The sequence below is a fragment of the Coregonus clupeaformis genome, chromosome 21 (assembly GCF_020615455.1).
Source record: "Coregonus clupeaformis isolate EN_2021a chromosome 21, ASM2061545v1, whole genome shotgun sequence".
Classification (NCBI taxonomy): domain Eukaryota; kingdom Metazoa; phylum Chordata; class Actinopteri; order Salmoniformes; family Salmonidae; genus Coregonus; species Coregonus clupeaformis.
In genome coordinates, this window is record NC_059212.1 from 49459003 (window position 1) to 49477395 (window position 18393).

The 18393-nt window shown below is 45.2% G+C and overlaps 2 protein-coding genes across 2 annotated transcripts in view; both read left to right on the forward strand.

Annotated features, from left to right (window-relative positions):
* The first annotated feature begins 166 nt into the window (after positions 1–166).
* czib (CXXC motif containing zinc binding protein) lies at positions 167–2886 on the forward strand. Its single transcript, XM_041842436.2, has 8 exons — positions 167–226; positions 321–404; positions 884–940; positions 1045–1126; positions 1608–1639; positions 1867–1944; positions 2334–2399; positions 2544–2886. Exons 1-8 carry the CDS (start codon positions 221–223, stop codon positions 2619–2621), a joined length of 483 nt encoding a protein of 160 aa, XP_041698370.2. The 5' UTR covers positions 167–220; the 3' UTR covers positions 2622–2886.
* A 281-nt stretch (positions 2887–3167) lies between these two features.
* scp2a (sterol carrier protein 2a) overlaps positions 3168–18393 on the forward strand; it is a 32498-nt gene continuing 17272 nt past the window's right edge. The window contains exons 1-11 of the mRNA XM_041842437.2: positions 3168–3446; positions 4279–4333; positions 4535–4606; positions 4990–5121; positions 6624–6688; positions 7107–7233; positions 7411–7474; positions 8159–8245; positions 8467–8617; positions 8788–8935; positions 9394–9501. Of these exons, the coding sequence (XP_041698371.1) occupies positions 3267–3446; positions 4279–4333; positions 4535–4606; positions 4990–5121; positions 6624–6688; positions 7107–7233; positions 7411–7474; positions 8159–8245; positions 8467–8617; positions 8788–8935; positions 9394–9501 (1189 nt within the window). The 5' untranslated portion in view covers positions 3168–3266. The remainder of the gene's footprint in view (positions 3447–4278; positions 4334–4534; positions 4607–4989; positions 5122–6623; positions 6689–7106; positions 7234–7410; positions 7475–8158; positions 8246–8466; positions 8618–8787; positions 8936–9393; positions 9502–18393) is intronic.

An 18393-nucleotide genomic window follows, 5' to 3' on the forward strand; every position in this document is an offset into this window, starting at 1 on the left:
GGAGTCGATGTTGGATGATTGAAACAATAAAAGCCCATTGCACAATGGTCTATGAAAAACTGGAAGCGTGTTTGGCTTCATTCAATAACTCATTGATTCTTGAGAATCTCAGTTCGGTATGTACGAGTAACAGTGTAATTGAATACGGAAAAGCGTGCCTTGACGTAGCTACGCTTCCGTATTTTGAAACTAGTGTTTACGCAAATGTACTAGTGTCAAGATGGTGGTAAGTGAGGCCACATCATTCAGAGCATGCACTTCTGCCAACAATAATATCTACATTATAATGAATTAAATACGTGTTATTATATTTTTCATAGAAAATTGGGCTGCAGTTCAAAGCCACTTTGGAAAATGTCACAAATGTGCGGCCAGTGGGTGAAGACTTCCGCTGGTTTCTAAAGGTAACTAAGAACTTGCTAACAAGCTGAAGCTAGCTATTTACGATTAGCTCTATATCATGACACACAATAAGCGAATTTGTCAAATGGTGAAAAGGTGTGTCACTACATAAACAAGACATTTAAAACACGACTAGCAACGAAAGGTACTCATGCGACGTTATTTTCAAAACATTATTGCTCGTTTTTAGCCAGTAAGCATTAAGTATGTGACGTGTAACGTTAGCTACGCTACTGTTCGCTAGGTAACAAAAGCAATGCTGATGCAGTGTTGTGGACTCACAATAACCCATAGAATTAGGGTTAGAATAGAATCTCTATGCCACAATCACACACAATGTGTGCTTCCCTAGTTGACACACTATTCCCTATTGAGTGCACTACTTTTTTGACCAGAGCATGCGCCCTGATCAGAAGTAGTGCACTATATAGGCAATAGGGTGCGATTTGGGACAAATATAACATACCTACTTTTGTTACAGTTAAAATGTGCCAATTGTGGTGAGATCCCAGAGAAATGGCAGTATATCAACCTTATGGTAAGTAAAGGTGGATTTATAAATGTCTTTTTTGTTATTTAATGTCACATTGATATGGTGACAACGGTTATCGCACACTTTGCAGTGACTGTCAGTTTCCCTAGGACAGTGTGCCACTCAAAGGAGGACGAGGGAGTGCCAGCATGGTGCAGAAATGTAAACTCTGTGCCAGGGAGAATTCTATCGGTAAGCAAACAGAAGCATTACACATCTGCATTTTAAGTTGTTTCACACATTCTGCCTATATAGTCTCCTGAGTGGCGCAGTGGTCTAAGGCACTGCATCGCAGTGCTAACTGTGCCACTAGAGATCCTGGTTCGAATCCAGGCTCTGTCGCAGCCGGCCGCGACCGGGAGACCCATGGGGCGGCGCACAATTGGCCCAGCGTCGTCCAGGGTAGGGGAGGGAATGGCCGGTAGGGATGTAGCTCAGTTGATAGAGCATGGCGTTTGCAACGCCAGGGTTGTGGGTTCGATTCCCACGGGGGGGCAGTATAAAAAAAATATGTATTCACTAACTGTAAGTCGCTCTGGATAAGAGCGTCTGCTAAATGACTAAAATGTAAATATTTCACTCTCCTTTGGGGATCTAAGATGACTGGATAGGGGTAAGCAACAGCTCCACCTTGTTTCTGCAATGATGTTCATATGTATGTGTCTGTTCACAGATATCATGAGAGACACAATCACCCCTTACAACGTGAGTACAGTACTTATTGCGAAGCTTACCTCTCAATCGATCAATTGAAGGCGGGAAATGTTTAGTAATAATACTGCCTATTTCATCCTACCACTCTGTTGCTGCTGATGCTTGAAGTGTTCTGCTGTACTGGTACAGAACAATACATCTTTAAAACACAAGAGTATTTCTTTATTTCAGCCACTCACACCATCTTATCTCTTTCTCACGGTGCTGCTGCTGTGAAGGCTGAGGATAGTGAGAGGTTTAAGACCATGGTGCAGTTTGAGTGTCGAGGCCTGGAGCCAGTGGACTTCCAACCACAAGTGAGAACAGAGTACACTCTTGTACTATATGTTGTCAAATCTCAACTAAGGTTGCGGTTACAGCATCAAAGTGGAATTTGTTTCCTTTATGACTATTTCTGATTAAAGTATAAAAATTGGATCCACTCTACCATTCAAAAACAGATTCCAAATGTTTAGCATAGACATTTCTAAAACCTTGACATTTTCTTTATTTAGTAAGTTTGTAAAAGTTTTTTTTTTGTAACAGCAAATAATTCAGTTTTCAATGACAATTGTTCTTAAGAACTTGTAATACTGCTGAAATAACAATAAAGTCAACTAAAACATTTGCTTTACAATACTACAACACTTCAACCTTGTCCCATGTCTCTAACATCACATTTTACTTTGACCTTGAAACACACCAGGCGGGCTTTGCAGCAGAGGGAGCTGAGTCTGGGACCAAGTTTACTGAAATCACCCTACTGGAAAAAGTGAGTATTTTTTTCTTTCTCTACGGCCAGTAGGTCAACATAGTAAATGTGAATATTGATAATAAGGCTAGTTTCCAGTACCCAATACAATACAGTTATTTTCAGTTCTAGGAAAGCATTTTTAATACTTCTTCTCCATATCAGGACTGGACAGACTACGACGAGAAGGCCAGCGAGTCAGTGGGCATCTATGAGGTCACACATCAGTTCATCAAGTGTTGAGTTACGGTCAAGCGCTTTTGTACGACCAGCTACACTATGGCCAGATATCCACTCATCCACTGGCTGAAATGTCTGTCGGTATCAGACACTTCCAATGCTAATGCAGTGCTGTTGACAGTTATAATGCAGTGCTGTTTGGTTTGTGACGAGCAAGAAGCATTGGAGGATTGATTGGATGGAATGGCCGTCCACATCATGCTGGATTGAATGATCCAAAATGCATTGCCTTGTCACTACCCCAATAAAGATCATGAATGGAAGAAAACCCCCAGATCATGTGTTTTTTTAAATGTTTTCTTCTCTGCCTGGAATGATCAGTATCAGAATGCATTGAGTAAATCTGAGGCAGTTCGGTCACAAGAAGTAGTGATGAAACTCAGCAATGTGTGACTGCCACTTTTTTTGAAAGTTTGTCTGTTACTATTGTCAACAATAGTACAGTACTTTGCTCTTAAATGCACTTTTTAATACAGCCAATAGCAAAACGTTATCTAGCTACGTATTTGGTCAGCCCCTTTATGTCAACAGAGTATATCCATTGCTTACACAACTGGATACACTTTCAACTGACTTCATTAAGAAGTCATTGAATTGTGTAACGTTAATATGGGTAAAGGGAGCTAGCTACACGACAGGCAAGGAGTTATGCTGCGTTCACGTGCTCCACTGAAACTCCTTCTTCGTAGTACTTTGACTTCTCAGTTGGGTAAACTGTCATCATCCGTATTGTCACTCTGCCCTCTTGGAAGCACTAGTCTCAGCACAACAACCAGAATGGCTCCTCAAAAGAACAGAGTATTCGTCATTGGAGTGGGAATGACAAAGGTAAATCTTGCTATTCGATATAATAACCTATAAAGGGTTGCATTTCGACTAGCATCCGTGCTAGCTGGATTGCTATCTGGCATTGAAAGACAATTTAGCAAAGAGCTAGCGAGTTGTCCTTAGCTAGCTAGCAAACGTTACCTGTCATGTCACGTTGGCTAGCAGCATTTCCCAAAAACGTAGGTAGCTACAGTAGCTTGTAATTTATTTCGATATTTAACGTAGGCTAACTAGCTAGTTAACATCTAACGCGAGATTCAAGGCTTTTGTGAGCTGTTCATGTTGGTGTTACTAGCTGACTAGGTAGCTACCGTAGCTAACTTAGCTACTTGTCAGCTTTCTAGCTCTGCTAGTTAGCTAACACGAAACATTGAATAACAAATGTATTGGGCTAACGATGTTTACAATTGTATTGTGAAGTATGGCTTGGAAATGCATTTGCTAAATGCAATTGTCATACGTGGCATTTTAAAACACCGTCTTATCTGAAAGTCCAATACTCCATGGTCAAAGGCTAATTGTGCCAAGGGTCATGGATGCATTGTACACACCGATAGCTAGATAATCACTAGCTACATTACATGCAGCTGAAGGACGTACCTCCTGTACAGTCAGAATTAGAAGAATACTTTCTTTGTCCATTGCCTTTTTAGATCACACACAGGAGTTGGAAGCCAGGGTCAGCTATAGGCCCGAGCAGTAAACGGGCAAAGTGCCTTGCTCAAGTACGCAGCAGTCATGTTGACCTAGAGCGCTGTCTGTGTAGTAATTGAACTGTTATCCCCAGTCTGAGGTTTTATCCGTAGCCCTCTCCCGTGTTTTGTCTTTGCAGTTTGAGAAGCCAGGAAAAGAAGACTTTGACTATCCCGACATGGCAAAGATAGCAGGTGGTTGTCATTTCATTACTGCACCTGTCCTGTACTTAGCTATAAATAAAACATTTTTGCCAACATTACTACATTCACCTGGATACTACCTGGTTATAATACCCTGTGTTATACATGTCATATAATAGCCCCATTCTACATGCAACATTTTGAGTGATGTTCCCTGTGCTTGTGTCTTTTAATCACGTTCTTATGAGTCAGGTGAGAGGGCCTTGTCTGATGCTGGAGTCCCCTACTCTGCCATAGAGCAAGCCTGTGTGGGCTATGTGTATGGTAAGAGACTGTCATTGATTATTAATTGTAAGTTGGTTAACGGTACGTTACTTAACTGTATTCTTTTGGGCATATTAAACGCCTTGTGAGTTGGCTTCAAATTCAGTTAAAAAGGGCTGTAAGTGTCCGCCTAGTAATAAGCTATGATGTTGTATAGGCCTGTAAGATATTATAACACAATGTAATCCTTCACCTGAGCTGACCTGTGTCTGTGTCATGAAGATAACTATCTAGTGATGAACTATCGTGTTTAATACAAGATCACTTTAAGATGAAGTCATTTTGACATCTGTCCGTCCATCTTTGTGTCTCATCATGTCTCAGGTGACTCCACTTGTGTTACTGTCGATGTAAATGACCATGTTATTATCATACTTTTTCAGGTGACTCTACCTGTGGCCAGAGGGCCATCTACCACAGCCTTGGCCTGTCAGGGATCCCCATCATCAATGTCAACAACAACTGCTCCACAGGCTCCACTGCCCTGTTCATGACCCGACAGCTAATTCAGGGAGGTGCGTGGGACTCGACCATAGATACATTAATCATATCTGTGTTATACATACAGTACACTATATATACAAAAGTATGTGGACACCCCTTAAAATTAGTGGATTCGGCTATTTCAGCCACACCCGTTAATGACGGGTGTATAAAATCGAGCACACAGCCGTTCAATCTCCTAGACAAACATTGACAGTAGAATGGCCCGTACTGAAGAGCTCAGTGACTTTTAACGTGGCACCGTCATAGGATGCCACCTTTCCAATAAGTCAGTTCGTAAAATTTCTGCCCTGCTATAGCTGCCCCTGTCTACTGTAAGTGCGAAGTGGAAACGTCTAGGAGCAGCAATGGCTCAGCCGCGAAGTGGTAGGTCACAAGCTCACAGAACGGGATCGCCGAGTGCTGAAGCCTGTAGCGAGTAAAAATCGTGAGTGTTGTAACCGAGTTCCAAACTGCCTCTGGAAGCAACGTCCGCACAATAACTGTTCGTTGGGAGCTTCATGAAATGGGTTTCCATGGCTGAGCAGCCGCACTCAAGCGTAAGATCACCATGCGCAGTGCCAAGCGTCGGCTGGAGTGGTGTAAAGCTCACCGCCATTGGACTCTGGAGCAGTGGAAACACGTTCTCTGGAGTGATGAATCACGCTTCACCATCTGGCAGTCCGACGGACGAATCTGGGTTTGGCGGATGCCAGGAGAATGCTACCTGCCCGAACGCATAGTGCCAACTGTACATTTTGGTGGAGGAGGAATAATGGTCTGTGGCTGTTTTTCATGGTTCGTGCTAGGCCCCTTAGTTCCAGTGAAGGCAAATCTTAACGCTACAGCATACAATGACATTCTAGATGATTCTGTGCTTCCAACTTTATGGCAACAGTTTGGGGAAGGCCCTTTCCTGTTTCAGCATGACAATGCCCCCGTGCACAAAGCTAGGTCCGTATAAAAATGATTTGTTGAAATTGGTGTGGAAGAACATGACTGGAGCCTGCACAGAGCCCTGACCTCAACCCCATCAAACAACTTTGGGATGAATTGGAACGCCGACTGCGAGCCAGGCCTAATCGGCCAACATCAGTGCCCAACCTCACTAATGCTCTTGTGACTGAATGGAAGCAAGTCCCCACAGCAATGTTCCAACATCTAGTGGAAAGCCTTCCCAGAAGAGTGGAGGCTGTTATAGCAGCAAAGGGAGGACCAACTCCATATTAATGCCCATGGTTTTGGAATGAGATGTTCGACGAGCAGGTGTCCACATACTTTTTTTTCAGTACGTCATTGGATGAGACACAGGGAGGTGAGTGGAACTGGGAGAGAGGGGGGCAGGATTAATGCCTAGTCTTTCCCTGCTCTGGTCACATGTTCAGGACAAACTCCTGGCCCTAGTGATGCCATGTCCTGGAAGATTTCCTGTTGAAAGTTGACAAATAAGCAAACTGAAATAGGACGCGTGTTCATCTCCTATGATACGTTTTATGCTGGACCTGAACATTTACCTTATCTTTGCTGACTGTAGGTCTGGCTGAGTGTGCACTAGCCCTGGGCTTTGAGAAGATGGAGAGAGGCTCCTTGTCATCAAAGGTAAGACCAGGGGTGGGGTATTGTAGTACATGGACAGGACTAACCCAGTGTATTGTTGTACATAATCTGGACTAACCCAGTGTATTGTAGTACATGATCAGGACTAACCCAGTGTATTGTAGTACATGGACAGGACTAACCCAGTGTATTGTAGTACATCATCTGGACTGACCCAGTGTATTGTAGTACATGATCAGGACTAACCCAGTGTATTGTAGTACATGGACAGGACTAACCCAGTGTATTGTAGTACATGGACAGGACTAACCCAGTGTATTGTAGTACATGGACAGGACTAACCCAGTGTATTGTAGTACATGATCTGGACTAACCCAGTGTATTGTAGTACATGGACAGGACTAACCCAGTGTGTTGTAGTACATAGACAGGACTAACCCAGTGTGTTTTTGTATTATAGTTCATGGACAGAACTAACCCCATGGACAAGCACATGGAGGTGATGTTCAACACATATGGGATGGCAGCAGCACCAGCAGCACCACAGATGTTCGGCAACGCCGGCAGAGAACACATGGAGAAATACGGTAAACATGATGGCGTGCGTGCACGTGTGCGCAGTACTGTATGAAGTGTGTTGTTGGTGCTGTGCTTAGCCTTTTCTTTCATTTAGATGATACACCATGTAGCGTGTGAGTGTGGAACTCTGGGAAGTCTGTCATAGAATAGTTAACTATTTCTATTAATTCTCGGGACTCTTCCAGGCACTACACCAGAGCACTTTGCCAAAATCGCATGGAAGAACCACAAGCATTCCACCAACAACCCGTAAGACTGCAGCCATCAACTATTTTCAACACACAGAAGGCCTGATCAATGTTTTCCTGCCACTGCAAGACAACACATATATGTTTATTTATATATATATATACAGTGAGGGAAAAAAGTATTTGATCCCCTGCTGATTTTGTACGTTTGCCCATTGACAAAGAAATGTTGTCACCTTCTCATCAAGCTGCTTGGCGATGGTCTTGTAGCCCATTCCAGCCTTGTGTAGGTCTACAATCTTGTCCCTGACATCCTTGGAGAGCTCTTTGGTCTTGGCCATGGTGGAGAGTTTGGAATCTGATTGATTGATTGATTGCTTCTGTGGACAGGTGTCTTTTATACAGGTAACAAGCTGAGATTAGGAGCACTCCCTTTAAGCGTGTGCTCCTAATCTCAACTCGTTACCTGTATAAAAGACACCTGGGAGCCAGACATCTTTCTGATTGAGAGGGGGTCAAATACTTATTTCCCTCTTTAAAATGCAAATCAATTTATAACATTTTTGGCATGTGTTTTTCTGGATTTTTGTTGTTGTTATTCTGTCTCTCACTGTTCAAATAAACCTACCATTAAAAGTATAGACTGATCATTTCTTTGTCAGTGGGCAAACGTACAAAATCAGCAGGGGATCAAATACTTTTTTCCCTCACTGTATATATGTGTGTGTGTGTGTGTGTGGAACAGGTACTCTCAGTTCCAGGATGAGTACAGTCTGGACCAGGTCAAACAGTCCAGGAAGGTGTTTGAATTCCTCACTCTGCTCCAGTGTTGGTAAGGAGCCCCACTAGCTCTCTGGGGCAGTGTTTCCCCTACCAGAGGATAGGCAGGGCGGGGCAGGCCCCTCTGACCTCCACCTAAAAGAGTTTGGCTTTATTTGAATACAATTTAAAATGTTGGTGTTAAGGACCAGGGTGTTGCTTTGGGGCTTTTGCACTCTGTCCGGAAAACAATCTAGGGGAAACTAACACTGTTGTTTCTACCCCCCCTCCCAGTCCTACCTCCGACGGTGCAGGGGCAGCTGTCCTGGCCAGTGAGGACTTTGTGAGGCGCCATGGTCTAGAGGGCCAGGCGGTGGAGATCTTAGCCCAGGAGATGGTCACAGACCTCGCCACCACGTTCGAGGACAACAGCTGCATGAAAATGGTGAGAGGGACTTAAAGCTGTTCAAAAGTAGTGTCTCCAACAAAAAGATAGCATGATCAGTTATTATTCAAGGTGTGGGTATTTCCCTTGAGCTAAAATCTGGGGGGGGGAAAAGCAAGGTTTCTCAATAAAACACCAAGTAGTGACCTTTTGGAGTTGTTTCCCGTTAGGTTGGATATGACATGACCTCCCTGGCAGCCAAGAAGTGTTTTGAGTCAGCGGGTCTGAAACCCAGTGACGTCAATGTGATCGAGCTGCACGACTGTTTTTCTGCCAACGAGCTGATCACGTACGAGGCTCTGGGGCTGTGCCCAGAGGGTGAGTCTGACCCTACCAATCTACGACCTATTTCTGGTCACATAAAAGTAGCATTGTTAAACTCCCTATAATGTTTTTTCACCGTCTCTGATTTAATGTTCAGTTCAATGTCTTACTATAGTTTAATTATTAATAGTCAGAATGAGAGGCCATCTGTGTGTCTATTTTAACTATTGTCATACTCCTGTCATAAACATAGTGAGTTTTCCCCCCTGGCTGTGTTCCCTTAGCATTCTGACTTTTCCCCCTGGCTGTGTTCCCTTAGCATTCTGACTTTTCCCCCTGGCTGTGTTCCCTTAGCATTCTGAGTTTGTCCCCTGGCTGTGTTCCCTTAGCATTCTGTTCTGTTTTACCTTTGTACCACACTTTGTGACTGTCTGCCTGTAGGCCTACATGAAAAGTGCTTTAAAGATGAAGTGGATTATATGATTTAATGTATCACTGTTCTATTTTCCTAGGTAAGGCTGGAGAGCTGATAGACAGAGGAGACAACACGTACGGAGGCCAGTGGGTGGTCAACCCCAGCGGAGGACTCATCTCTAAAGGTCACCCTCTGGGAGCCACAGGTAATAACAACCTCTAACCCCTCACCCGTCTGGCCGTCACAAGTAAACACAACCACCTGCTGCTGACCCAATAACCCCTGACCTCGTAACCCTTGACCCCTAGATGAGCTACAGGTAAACAACACAACCACCTGCTGCTGACCCAATAACCCCTGACCTCGTAACCCTTGACCCCTATATGAGCTACAGGTAAACAACACAACCACCTCCTGCTGACCCAGTGATCTCTAACCCCCTGACCTTTCACCCCTGACTTCATCATCCTCCTAATCCAACAACTAATTATGTATGTAATAAATCATGTTGAAAAAGCAACATTATAGATTCAGAAGTTGCAAAAAAATAAATATCTAATGGAATCTGGATGTGTGATGTGACTAATGTGTTTCAGTCATGACCACAAGAGGGAACTAGTCTCCTGGGAAAGTCAGTAACTCCCACAAAAGCCTTTATCCATGCTCTGCCTGTTACACACAGGCAGACAGACAGCTAGGCAGACAGACAGCTAGGCAGACAGGCAGACAGAAAGACAGCTAGGCAGACAGGCAGGCAGACAGACAGAAAGACAGCTAGGCAGACAGACGGGCAGCTAGGCAGGCAGACAGAAAGACAGGCAGAAAGAGAGCCAGCCAGGCAGACAGACAGAGAGAGACAGACAGGCTGTGACATCCTGGAGGATATTGAACGGTCTGCTAAGTGCTGGGTCCATTCGAGAGAGCAATAAGTGATCAAAAAGGGGCATATGTGGTGGGCGTGGCAGGGGGCGCGGTCGGCCCGTCGGCGCAGCTGAATTTGAAATAATTTTAGAGGCCCCCATCTTGGCGGTGTAGAGAAATGTTAGCATTTCTACACATTTCTCCATAGAGCTGAGAGACATTTTTGCAGTTTAAAGCAAATTTGCTGCCAATTCTATGTATTTTGACATGACTAATGTTGTGTTCTTTTTCTCAAACATAATAACAAAATCTATACCGCTAAATTAATTGTTGATTTTCTATTCTCTCTGACTGTGTAGCTTTTATTTTGGTGATTGTTATTTCTCAAAGATTATATTATTGAAAAATATAGCCCTACACCCACTTGAACTTTTATCATATTTTGTTGCATTACAAAGTGGGATTGAAATGTAATTAATTGTAATTTTTTGTTGTTGATCTACACAAAATACTCAATGTACAAAATAAATGAATAAAATATAGTTGTTGCATAAGTATTCACCCCCTTTGTTTAGGCAAGCCTATATTAGTTCAGAAGTAAAATTTGGCTTAACAAATCACATAATAAGTTATATGGACTCCCTCTGTGTGAAATAATAGGGGTTGACATGTTTTTTAGGCACTGTATTGTATTTATTAAGAATCCCCATTAGTTCTGCCAAGGCAGCAGCTACTCTTCCTGGGGTTTATTAAGGATCCCCTTTAGTTCCTGCCAAGGCAGAAGCTACTCTTCCTGGAGTTTATTAAGGATCCCTATTAGTTCTGCCAAGGCAGCAGCTACTCTTCCTGGAGTTTATTAAGGATCCCCATTAGTTCTGCCAAGGCAGCAGCTACTCTTCCTGGGGTTTATTAAGTATCCCCATTAGTTCTGCCAAGGCAGCAGCTACTCTTCCTGGGGTCTATTAAGTATCCCCATTAGTTCTGCCAAGGCAGAAGCTACTCTTCCTGGAGTTTATTAAGGATCCCCATTAGTTCTGCCAAGGCAGCAGCTCCTCTTCCTGGGGTTTATTAAGTATCCCCATTAGTTCTGCCAAGGCAGCAGCTACTCTTCCTGGGGTTTATTAAGGATCCCCATTAGTTCTGCCAAGGCAGCAGCTACTCTTCCTGGGGTTTATTACGGATCCCCATTAGTTCCTGCCAAGGCAGCAGTTACTCTTCCTGGGGTTTATTACGGATCCCCATTAGTTCCTGCCAAGGCAGAAGCTACTCTCCCTGGGGTTTATTACGGATCCCTATTAGTCTTGCCAAGGCAGAAGCTACTCTTCCTGGGGTTTATTAAGGATCCCTATTAGTCCTGCCAAGGCAGCAGCTACTCTTCCTGGGGTTTATTAAGGAACCCCATTAGTTCCTGCCAAGGCAGAAGCTACTCTTCCTGGGGTTTATTAAGGATCCCCATTAGTTCCTGCCAAGGCAGCAGCTACTCTTCCTGGGGTTTATTAAGGATCCCCATTAGTCCTGCCAAGGCAGCAGCTACTCTCCCTGGGGTTTATTAAGGATCCCCATTAGTCCTGCCAAGGCAGCAGCTACTCTTCCTGGGGTTTATTAAGGAACCCCATTAGTTCCTGCCAAGGCAGAAGCTACTCTTCCTGGGGTTTATTAAGTATCCCCATTAGTTCCTGCCAAGGCAGCAGCTACTCTTCCTGGGGTTTATTAAGGATCCCCATTAGTCCTGCCAAGGCAGCAGCTACTCTCCCTGGGGTTTATTAAGGATCCCCATTAGTTCTGCCAAGGCAGCAGCTACTCTCCCTGGGGTTTATTAAGGATCCCCATTAGTCCTGCCAAGGCAGAAGCTACTCTTCCTGGGGTTTATTAAGGATCCCCATTAGTTCTGCCAAGGCAGCAGCTACTCTTCCTGGGGTTTATTAAGGAACCCCATTAGTTCCTGCCAAGGCAGAAGCTACTCTTCCTGGGGTTTATTAAGGATCCCCATTAGTTCTGCCAAGGCAGAAGCTACTCTTCCTGGGGTTTATTACGGATCCCTATTAGTTCTGCCAAGGCAGCAGCTACTCTCCCTGGGGTTTATTAAGGATCCCCATTAGTTCCTGCCAAGGCAGCAGCTACTCTCCCTGGGGTTTACTAAGGATCCCCATTAGTTCTGCCAAGGCAGCAGCTACTCTTCCTGGGGTTTATTAAGGATCCCCATTAGTCCTGCCAAGGCAGAAGCTACTCTTCCTGGGGTTTATTAAGGATCCCCATTTGTCCTGCCAAGGCAGAAGCTACTCTTCCTGGGGTTTATTAAGGATCCCCATTAGTTCCTGCCAAGGCAGAAGCTACTCTTCCTGGGGTTTATTAAGTATCCCCATTAGTCCTGCCAAGGCAGAAGCTACTCTCCCTGGGGTTTATTAAGTATCCCCATTAGTCCTGCCAAGGCAGAAGCTACTCTTCCTGGGGTTTATTAAGGATCCCCATTAGTCCTGCCAAGGCAGAAGCTACTCTTCCTGGGGTTTATTAAGGATCCCCATTAGTTCCTGCCAAGGCAGAAGCTACTCTTCCTGGGGTTTATTAAGGATCCCCATTAGTCCTGCCAAGGCAGAAGCTACTCTCCCTGGGGTTTATTAAGTATCCCCATTAGTTCCTGCCAAGGCAGAAGCTACTCTCCCTGGGGTTTATTAAGTATCCCCATTAGTTCCTGCCAAGGCAGAAGCTACTCTCCCTGGGGTTTATTAAGTATCCCCATTAGTTCTGCCAAGGCAGCAGCTACTCTTCCTGGGGTTTATTAAGGATCCCCATTAGTCCTGCCAAGGCAGCAGCTACTCTTCCTGGGGTTTATTACGGATCCCCATTAGTTCTGCCAAGGCAGAAGCTACTCTCCCTGGGGTTTATTAAGGATCCCCATTAGTTCTGCCAAGGCAGCAGCTACTCTTCCTGGGGTTTATTAAGTATCCCCATTAGTTCTGCCAAGGCAGAAGCTACTCTCCCTGGGGTTTATTAAGGATCCCCATTAGTTCTGCCAAGGCAGAAGCTACTCTTCCTGGGGTTTATTAAGGATCCCCATTAGTTCTGCCAAGGCAGAAGCTACTCTTCCTGGGGTTTATTAAGGATCCCCATTAGTTCTGCCAAGGCAGAAGCTACTCTTCCTGGGGTTTATTACGGATCCCTATTAGTTCTGCCAAGGCAGCAGCTACTCTCCCTGGGGTTTATTAAGTATCCCCATTAGTTCCTGCCAAGGCAGCAGCTACTCTCCCTGGGGTTTATTAAGGATCCCCATTAGTTCTGCCAAGGCAGCAGCTACTCTTCCTGGGGTTTATTAAGGATCCCCATTAGTCCTGCCAAGGCAGAAGCTACTCTTCCTGGGGTTTATTAAGGATCCCCATTAGTCCTGCCAAGGCAGAAGCTACTCTTCCTGGGGTTTATTAAGGATCCCCATTAGTTCCTGCCAAGGCAGAAGCTACTCTTCCTGGGGTTTATTAAGGATCCCCATTAGTCCTGCCAAGGCAGAAGCTACTCTCCCTGGGGTTTATTAAGTATCCCCATTAGTTCCTGCCAAGGCAGAAGCTACTCTCCCTGGGGTTTATTAAGTATCCCCATTAGTTCCTGCCAAGGCAGAAGCTACTCTCCCTGGGGTTTATTAAGGATCCCTATTAGTTCCTGCCAAGGCAGAAGCTACTCTCCCTGGGGTTTATTAAGGATCCCCATTAGTTCTGCCAAGGCAGAAGCTACTCTCCCTGGGGTTTATTAAGGATCCCTATTAGTTCCTGCCAAGGCAGCAGCTACTCTTCCTGGGGTTTATTAAGTATCCCTATTAGTTCCTGCCAAGGCAGAAGCTACTCTTCCTGGAGTTTATTACGGATCCCTATTAGTTCCTGCCAAGGCAGAAGCTACTCTTCCTGGAGTTTATTACGGATCCCTATTAGTTCCTGCCAAGGCAGAAGCTACTCTCCCTGGGGTTTATTAAGGATCCCCATTAGTTCTGCCAAGGCAGAAGCTACTCTCCCTGGGGTTTATTAAGTATCCCCATTAGTTCTGCCAAGGCAGAAGCTACTCTCCCTGGGGTTTATTATGGATCCCCTTTAGTTCCTGCCAAGGCAGAAGCTACTCTTCCTGGGGTTTATTATGGATCCCCATTAGTTCCTGCCAAGGCAGAAGCTACTCTTCCTGGGGTTTATTATGGATCCCCATTAGTTCCTGCCAAGGCAGAAGCTACTCTCCCTGGGGTTTATTAAGTATCCCCATTAGTTCTGCCAAGGCAGCAGCTACTCTCCCTGGGGTTTATTACGGATCCCTATTAGTTCCTGCCAAGGCAGAAGCTACTCTTCCTGGGGCAAGGCAGAAGCTACTCTTCCTGGGGTCCAGCAACTTTAAGGCAGTTAATGTATATGTATGGGGGAAATTATTGATCCGTTATGAATTATTATTCGGCTGTATGGATTACCAGTAGTTAACTTTTTGGAGGCCTTTTTTGTCAACAATAACATGTTTTTAGTTGTTGCCAGGAAGTCCAGGATGTGATGCTTATTATGGCAAGGAGGGGGCACAGCACGTGTCCTCCGGTTTGGCCATTTGCACACTGAAAATATAGAAGATATTGTTTATTTTACAAATTGACACGACTAATTCAGACATTACACATTTTCTGCCTTCACTTTGACAGCCTGATGTCAGTTGTGGTGAGCGTAGATGGAGGATGATTTCAAAATGGACTTTACACTGTTGATTATTGTACATAGAGATCCAGCTTTCAATTCTAGTTATGTGAGAGGTTTGAGGTATTTAATGTTGCCTAAACCTAAAAAAACGTTTTTTAGCATAGACCTCTATACTACAGTATTAGCATCCTTCCATACTTTGTTCTAAAAGGTTAGTTTGCCTCAGGATGCATCCTAAATGGAAGCCTATTCCCTATATACTGCACTACTTTTGACCAGAGCCCTACCAGCTACAGTGTCAACTTGTCAACCCTCTTTGATGTGGCAGGAAAGAGTTTATGGAAATTAAGTGCATTGCGACACTAGAGAGAGTGAGATTTTTGACCACGATGACCCGACCTGGTTAAATCGGAGAGGATTATAAATGTCTGTAATGGAGACCCTGTGTGGTCATTTTCCAACGTAAAAAATGAGAAAATCAAAATGGAAGGTCGTTGTGTTTTTAAAGGGACCAATGACGTGCTGTGTCGGGGACCTAGGGTTATTTTTAATTTGTGAAATGACATCCTGCCTCAGCCACACTCTGGGTTCAGATGCCTGTTGTCCATCTGGTTAGACTTAACAATCCAGCATTAGCACTCACAGGCTGGATGGGGCTGTGTGTGAGCCCGTTTGTCTGTGCCCATGTGCAGTGCGTGTGTGTGTGCGTAAGGAAGGACTGAAACAGGAAATCTGTCATCTGTGATAGGAAATCAATCTGATCATTGAGATGCCTTTTCAAATATGAAAACGTTTGAAATATGAAATGTTCATACGTGATATTCAGTTTGTTGTTCAAGTAGATATTACAGTAGGCTTTCCAATCCCTCTGGTCGTCAGCATGATGAGTTTCTTATATAACGCTTATATAGCTGTAGATTGCGTTGACCTGTGACCTGTGACCTGGGAGTTCTGGCACAGTGTTCTGATCTCACAGACACCCTACAGTTCTATATGTAATTCTGTGACTGACCTCCTTCGTCTCTCTGTGGCGTATTACTCAGGTCTGGCTCAGTACATTAACCTCCCCTCTCTGTGGCGTATTACTCAGGTCTGGCTCAGTACATTAACCTCCCCTCTCTGTGGCGTATTACTCAGGTCTGGCTCAGTACATTAACCTCCCCTCTCTGTGGCGTATTACTCAGGTCTGGCTCAGTACATTAACCTCCCCTCTCTGTGGCGTATTACTCAGGTCTGGCTCAGTACATTAACCTCCCCTCTCTGTGGCGTATTACTCAGGTCTGGCTCAGTACATTAACCTCCCCTCTCTGTGGCGTATTACTCAGGTCTGGCTCAGTACATTAACCTCCCCTCTCTGTGGCGTATTACTCAGGTCTGGCTCAGTACATTAACCTCCCTCTCTGTGGCGTATTACTCAGGTCTGGCTCATTACATTAACCTCCCCTCTCTGTGGCGTATTACTCAGGTCTGGCTCATTACATTAACCTCCCCTCTCTGTGGCGTATTACTCAGGTCTGGCTCAGTACATTAACCTCCCCTCTCTGTGGCGTATTACTCAGGTCTGGCTCAGTACATTAACCTCCCTCTCTGTGGCGTATTACTCAGGTCTGGCTCAGTACATTAACCTCCCCTCTCTGTGGCGTATTACTCAGGTCTGGCTCAGTACATTAACCTCCCCTCTCTGTGGCGTATTACTCAGGTCTGGCTCAGTACATTAACCTCCCCTCTCTGTGGCGTATTACTCAGGTCTGGCTCAGTACATTAACCTCCCTCTCTGTGGCGTATTACTCAGGTCTGGCTCAGTACATTAACCTCCCCTCTCTGTGGCGTATTACTCAGGCCTGGCTCAGTACATTAACCTCCCCTCTCTGTGGTTGATGTGTCAAATCAAATCAAATCAAATTTTATTGGCCACATGCGCCGAATACAACAGGTGCAGACATTACAGTGAAATGCTTACTTACAGCCCTTAACCAAACAGTGCATTTATTTTTTAATAAAAAAGTAAAATAAAACAACAAAAAAGTGTTGAAAAAAAGAGCAGAAGTAAAATAAAATAACAGTAGGGAGGCTATATATAGAGGGGGGTACCGGTGCAGAATCAATGTGTGGGGGCACCGGCTAGTTTAAGTAATATGTACATGTGGGTAGAGTTAAAGTGACTGCATAAATCATTAACAGAGTAGCAGCAGCGTAAAAAGATGGGGTGGGGGGTGGGGGTGGGGGGGCAGTGCAAATAGTCCGGGTAGCCATAATTGGCTGTTCAGGAGTCTTATGGCTTGGGGGTAGAAGCTGTTGAGAAGTCTTTTGGACCTAGACTTGGCACTCCGGTACCGCTTGCCGTGCGGTAGCAGAGAGAACAGTCTATGACTAGGGTGGCTGGAGTCTTTGACAATTTTGAGGGCCTTCCTCTGACACCGCCTGGTATAGAGGTCCTGGATGGCAGGAAGCTTGGCCCCAGTGATGTACTGGGCCGTACGCACTACCCTCTGTAGTGCCTTGCGGTCGGAGGCCGAACAGTTGCCATACCAGGCGGTGATGCAACCAGTCAGGATGCTCACGATGGTGCAGCTGTAGAATTTTTTGAGGATCTGAGGACCCATGCCAAATCTTTTCAGTCTCCTGAGGGGGAATAGGCTTTGTCGTGCCCTCTTCACGACTGTCTTGGTGTGTTTGGACCATGATAGTTTGTTGGTGATGTGGACACCAAGGAACTTGAAGCTCTCAACCTGTTCCACTACAGCCCTGTTGATGAGAATGGGGGCGTGCTCAGTCCTCTTTTTTTTCCTGTAGTCCACAATCATCTCCTTTGTCTTGGTCACGTTGAGGGAGAGGTTGTCCTCTGTAGCTCAGCTGGTAGAGCACGGCGCTTGTAACGCCAAGGTAGTGGGTTCGATCCCCAGGACCACCCATACACAAAAATGTATGCACGCATGACTAAGTCGCTTTGGATAAAAGCGTCTGCTAAATGGCATATTATTTATTTTTATATTATCCTGGCACCACACTGCCAGGTCTCTGACCTCCTCCCTATAGGCTGTCTCATCGTTGTCGGTGATCAGGCCTACCACTGTTGTGTCGTCGGCAAACTTAATGATGGTGTTGGAGTTGTGCCTGGCCATGCAGTCATGGGTGAACAGGGAGTACAGGAGGGGACTGAGCACGCACCCCTGAGGGGCCCCCGTGTTGAGGATCAGTGTGGCAGATGTGTTGTTACCTACCCTTACCACCTGGGGGCGGCCCGTCAGGAAGTCCAGGATCCAGTTGCACAGGGTGGTGTTTAGTCCCAGTATCCTTAGCATAGTGATGAGCTTTGAGGGCACTATGGTGTTGAATGCTGAGCTGTAGTCAATGAATAGCATTCTCACGTAGGTGTTCCTCTTGTCCAGGTGGGAAAGGGCAATGTGGAGTGCAATAGAGATTGCATCATCTGTGGATCTGTTGGGGCGGTATGCAAATTAGAGTGGGTCTAGGGTTTCTGGGATAATGGTGTTGATGTGAGCCATGACCAGCCTTTCAAAGCACTTCATGGCTACAGATGTGCTGGCCCAGGTCTGGCCCTGTGTTCTGACCTCTCTCTCTCTCTCTCT